General features: G+C 52.0%; 1 protein-coding gene across 1 annotated transcript; it reads left to right on the plus strand.

The window, feature by feature from the left end:
• Nucleotides 1-2,002: 2,002 nt before the first annotated feature.
• On the plus strand, nt 2,003-3,924 carry LOC127462856 (uncharacterized). Its single transcript, XM_051771801.1, has 2 exons — nt 2,003-2,089; nt 3,643-3,924. The coding sequence occupies exons 1-2, from the start codon at nt 2,068-2,070 to the stop codon at nt 3,915-3,917; spliced, it is 297 nt and encodes a 98-aa protein (XP_051627761.1). The 5' UTR covers nt 2,003-2,067; the 3' UTR covers nt 3,918-3,924.
• The last annotated feature ends 1,389 nt before the right edge of the window (nt 3,925-5,313 follow it).

Raw genomic sequence — 5,313 nt, forward strand, 5'->3', positions numbered from 1 at the left:
ATATATTTTATATTTATTATATATTTATATATTTATATATTATATATATTATATATATTATATATAATAAATTATATATATTATATATATTATATATATTATATATAATAAATTATATATATTATATATATTATATATATTATATATATTATATATATAATATATATTATATATATATATATATAATAAGATGTCAGGAACTCCTGCCAGATAGGTTAGAAAGGGAGACAAAGTAGGAAAGTTCACGAAGTTGATGAGGAGGAGGGAGGCAGGGCCGGGCCCGTGAGGATGAAGAACAGGAATGACCCTCCCAGATCCTCCTAAAATTTAAGACCACACCTCTGACTCCGCCTAAACCCCACCCCTTATGAATATTTAAATGTCTGTTGCGATATCACGAATATTCATTTGGGATTGTGCAATCACCTGGCAGAAATTGTATAAAAAGGGTCCGGCTGTGGGTTGTTGGGCAATAAAATACAGAGAATAAAATCCCTCCTGCTCAAAAGCCACAAACTTGGAGCAGCTTCTCTTCTTGGGGGCATAAAATTGGCGTCAGAGGGGGGGGATTGGGGTCAACCCCAATAAACATCCCCCCCTCGGGGTTATTACTTTTATTTTTGACATTCCAGGGCCTGTGTAATAATAATATTATTATCAATATTATTTTTTAAATATTATTTATAATAATACAATTTTAGTGATTAATATTATTAATAATATTATTACGGATAATATTTAAATAATATTTTTAGCACAATACGTAATTAATAATAATAAAAAATTAAAATAAAAATATCGGTATGCTTTATTATTATTACTATTGTTAATATTGTTATTAAGAATAGCATTTATTTAATTATATTGAGCATAATATTTAATTAACATGAAACATATTTATTTATTTAATTAATCATTATCAATTAAACAATTAATTATTTAATGTAATATTATAAAGCATAATTTAGTTACTATTATTGAGCATAATGTTTAATAATACTAATAATAAATTTAATTGCTATTAATATTTTTAATAATAATATTATTGAGAACAATGTTTAATTAATATTATTAAGCATAATATGTAATTAATAGTAATAAAATGAAAATAAAAATATTAATATGTGTTATTATTAATAATATTATTAATGTTTAATTACACATTTAATTATTTAATTATTATGAATGAATTAATTAATTAAGTAAATGCTAATAAGCATAATATTTATTTAGTATTATTGAGCATAATATTTAATTGGTAGTAATAATAATTATAATAGATTTCAGTATTAATATTATTACTTGTGATATTATTAATATTATTATTGAGTATAATATTTTATTAATATTATTGAGCGTAATATTTAAATAACCTTAATAATAATATTTAATATCTTTTAATTAATTCTTATGAATTCATTTATTTATTTATCTATTATTAGCAGTATTATTAAGAATAATATTTAATTATTACTATTATTAAGCATAATATTTAAGTAATATTAGTATTATTAATAATAATAATAGTAAACATAATAATCCCTGGAAAACAGAAGAGGGTGGGATTTCCTTTTTTTTCGTTTAATTCCAATTAAACGAATTAAATTTAATTTAATTAAAATAAAGCTGCGGGCTGGAAGGTCCTGCCCGGGCCTGACCCCAGGGAACATGAAATAAATATTAAAAGTCTAAGTCTTAAAATAAAACCGTCCCTTCTGCCACAGGGTTGGCTTTTGCGTGGCACTGTTAATAAAGTTCTTTTTCTTTTCGATGTATTTGGGACAATTTGGGGACCTTTTGGCGACATTAAACCCCCCCCCATCAGAACCCCGTAATGGCGGCGACCTTCTTGTCATGGGCGCCGCGCCGGAAGCGGCTTCCTCGGCTTTTGATTGGCTAAAACATTGCGGAAAAGGCTCTGATTGGTGGAGGCGCCGCGCAAAGCGCGACGGGAAGAAGGTCGCCCGCCGCTGATTGGTGGGAGGGGGAGGGTCGAGGGTTGTGATTGGTTGGTTAAGGGGGCGCGCAAGGCCTGACGGGAGTCGTAGTTCCGGGTCGGAGGCCGCCATGGCCCCGGAGGACGCGCGGGGTGAGGGGGGGCCCGGGGGGGCTCTGGGGGGTTTTGGGGGATTTTGGGGGGTTTTGGGGGGGTCGGGAGGGGCCTGGGGGGTGTTTAAGGGGGGAGGGGCCGCCCCGGGGCTCTACGGGGGGAGGGGGAGGGGTTGGAGGGGGTTCGGGGGGGTCTGGGGGGTGTCAGGGGGGATTTGGGGGGGTCTTGGGGGGTCCTGGAAGGATTTGGGGGGGTCGGGATGGTCCGGGGGGTCTGGGGGGTCCTGGAAGGAGTTTGGGGAGTCCTGAGGGGGTCCTGGAAGGATTTGGGGGGTCCTGGAAGGATTTGGGAGGGTCTGGGGGGGTCCTGGAAGGTTTTGGGGGGTCTTGGGGGTTACTGGGGGGGGGGGTCAGGATGGTCTGGGAGGGTCTTGGGGGTCCTGGAAGGATTTGGGAGGTCTTGGAAGGAATTTGGGGGGGTCCTGGAAGGATTTGTGGGGTTCTTGGGGGTTCCTGGAAGGATCTGGGGGGTTCCTGGGGGGGTCCTGGCAGGATTTGGGGGGTTCTTGGGGGGGTCCTGGAAGGTTTTTGGGGGGGTCAGGGTGGTCTTGGGGGGGTCTGGAGGGTCCTGGAAGGTTTTTTGGGGGGTCAGGGTGGTCTTGGGGGGTCTGGAGGGAATTTGGGGGGTCCTGAGAGGGGTCCTGGAAGGATTTGGGGGGGTCAGGGTGGTCTTGGAGGGTCTGGGGGGTCCTGGAAGGTTTTGGGGAGGTCTTGTGGGTTCCTGGAAGGATTTGGGGGTCCGGGGGGTGATTTGGGGGGTCCTGGAAAGATTTGGGGGGTTCTTGGGGGTCCTGGCAGGATTTGGGGGGTCCTGGAAGGATTTGGGGGAGTCTGGGGGTGACTGGGGGGGGTCAGGATGATCTGGGGGGCCCTGGGGGTGATTGGGGGGTCTTGTGGGTCCCGGAAGGATTTGAGGGGATCCTGGAAGGTTTTGGGGGGTCCTGGCAGGTTTTGGGGGGTTCTTGGGGGTCCTGGCAGGATTTGGGGGGTCCTGACAGGATTTGGGGGTCCTGGCAGGATTTGGGGGGTCCTGGGGGAGTCCTGGAAGAATCTGGGGGATCCTGGGGGGGTCCTGGAAGAGTTTGGGGGGGTCCTGGAAGATTTGGGGGGGTCTTGTGGGTCCTGGAAGGATTTGGGGGATCCTGGGAGGGTCCTGGAAGGATTTAGGGGGTCCTGGAAGGATTTGGGGGGTCCTGGGGGGTCCTGGAAGGATTTGGGGGGTCCTGGGGGTTGTCCTGGCAGGATTTGGGGGTTCCTGGGGAGGTCCTGGCAGGATTTGGGGGTCTCTGTCAGGATTTGGGGGTTCCTGGGGGGGGTCGTGGAAGGATTTGGGGGGTCCTGGCAGGATTTGGGGGGTCCTGGGGGGGTCCTGGCAGGATTTGGGGGGTCTCTGTCAGGATTTGGGGGGTTCTTGGGGGGGTCCTGGAAGGTTTTGGGGGGTTCTTTGGGGGGGTCCTGGCAGGATTTGGGGGTCTCTGTCAGGATTTGGGGGGTGACCTGACCCCCCCTCTCTCCCCCCCTCTCTCCCCGCAGCCCCCCAGCACCGCCCCCCCTCCCCCTCCCCTCCTTCCCCCCCCTCCCCTCCTCCCCCCGGCCCGGATTTGGGGTCTGGGGTCCCCCCGGGGGGTCTCCCCGAGCCCGGGGGGTTCCCGGGGGGGGTCCCGGGGGGGGTCCCGGGGGTCGGGGGGGGGTTCCCGGGGTACCACGAGCGGCAGCGGCTCGAGCTCTGCGCCCTCCACGCCCTCAACAACCTCCTGCAGCGGCCCTGGCTGAGCAGGGACGGCATGGAGCGGATCTGCAGGCAGTGAGACCCCAGACCCAATTCGGGGGGGGGGACTGGGGGGGTCTGGGGGGGTTGGGGGTGGTGGGAGGGGGGTTGAGGGGATTTTGGGGGGATTTTGAGGGGGTTTAGGGGGGCGGGAGGGGCTCAGCAGGGAGGGGTTGGAGCGGATCTGCAGGCAGTGAGACCCCAGACCCAATTCGGGGGGGGGGACTGGGGGGGCTTGAGAAGGGTTTGGGGGCGGTGGGAGGGGGTTTGGGGGGTGTTTGAGGGGGTTTAGGGGGCTGGGAGGGGGCTCAGGGGTGGGGGATTGGGGTGGGGGTCGGTCCCAGAAGGGGTTTCCCGAATTTGGGGAGGGGTCTCGGAGGGTCTGGGGGGTTCAGGGAGGGGTCTGGGGAAGATTTGAGGGGGTTTGGGGGGGGTTGGGGGCGGTGGGAGGGGGTTGGGGGGGATTTTGGGGGGGTTTGAGGGGGTTTATGGGGCGGGAGGGGCTCAGCAGGGAGGGGCTGGAGCGGATCTGCAGGCAGTGAGACCCCAGACCCAATTCGGGGGGGGGGCTGGGGGGGTTTGGGGCAGGTGGGAGGAGGTTTGGGGGGGATTTGAGGGGGTTTTGGGGGTGTTTGAGAGGGTTTACGGGGGCGGGAGGGGGCTCGAGGGTGGGGGATTGGGGTGGAGGGGAGTCCCAGAAGGAGTTTCCCGAATTTGGGGAGGGGTCTCGGAGGGTCTGGGGGCGGTGGGAGGGGTCTGGGGAGGGGTTTGAGGGGATTTTGGGGGGATTTGAGGGGATTTTGGGGGGATTTGAGGGGATTTTGGGGGGTGTGAGGGGGTTTATGGGATGGGAGGGGCTCAGCAGGGAGGGGCTGGAGCGGATCTGCAGGCAGTGAGACCCCAGACCCAATTCGGGGGGGGAGTTTGGGGGGGTTATGGGGGTTTGGGGGGGTTTTGAGGGGGTTTTAGGGGGGGTTGGGGGCGGTGGGAGGGGCTCAGGGGTGGAGGATTGGGGTGGGGGGGAGTCCCAGAAGGGGTTTTCCGAATTTGGGGAGGGGTCCCGAGGGCTCTGGGGGGGCTCAGGAGGGATTTGGGGACTCGAGGGGTTTTTGGGGGCTCGGGGGGGGTCTCAGGGAGGGGTTTGGGGGGGTTGGGGGCTCTGGGGGTCTCAGGGAGGGGGTTTGAGGGTCCGGATTTGGGGTGAGGGGTCTGGGGGGTCCCCCCGGAATTTGGGGAGGGGTCTCGGGGATTGGGGAGGGGGTGTCTCCCAAATTTGGGGAGGGGTCCCGGGGCCTCTGGGGGGGCTCAGGGAGGGATTTGGGGGGTCTGGGGTGGGTTTGAGGGGTCTGGGGGGTCTCAGGGAGGGGTTTGAGGGTCCAGATTTGGGATGAGGGGTCCCGGGGGGGGTCCTCGAAATTTGGGGAGGGGTCCCGAGG

The sequence above is a fragment of the Manacus candei genome, unplaced genomic scaffold, assembly GCF_025592945.1.
Source record: "Manacus candei isolate 608988 ecotype Guabito, Panama unplaced genomic scaffold, ASM2559294v1 h1tg000142l, whole genome shotgun sequence".
Taxonomy (NCBI): domain Eukaryota; kingdom Metazoa; phylum Chordata; class Aves; order Passeriformes; family Pipridae; genus Manacus; species Manacus candei.

Excerpts from the sequence above, each read along its gene's own strand:
- LOC127462856 (XM_051771801.1), top strand. The coding sequence starts at position 2,068 with ATGGCCCCGGAGGACGCGCGGG. Across the intron at positions 2,090-3,642 it reads GGCCCCGGAGGACGCGCGGG|CCCCCCAGCACCGCCCCCCC; the intron begins GTGAGGGGGGGC and ends CTCTCCCCGCAG.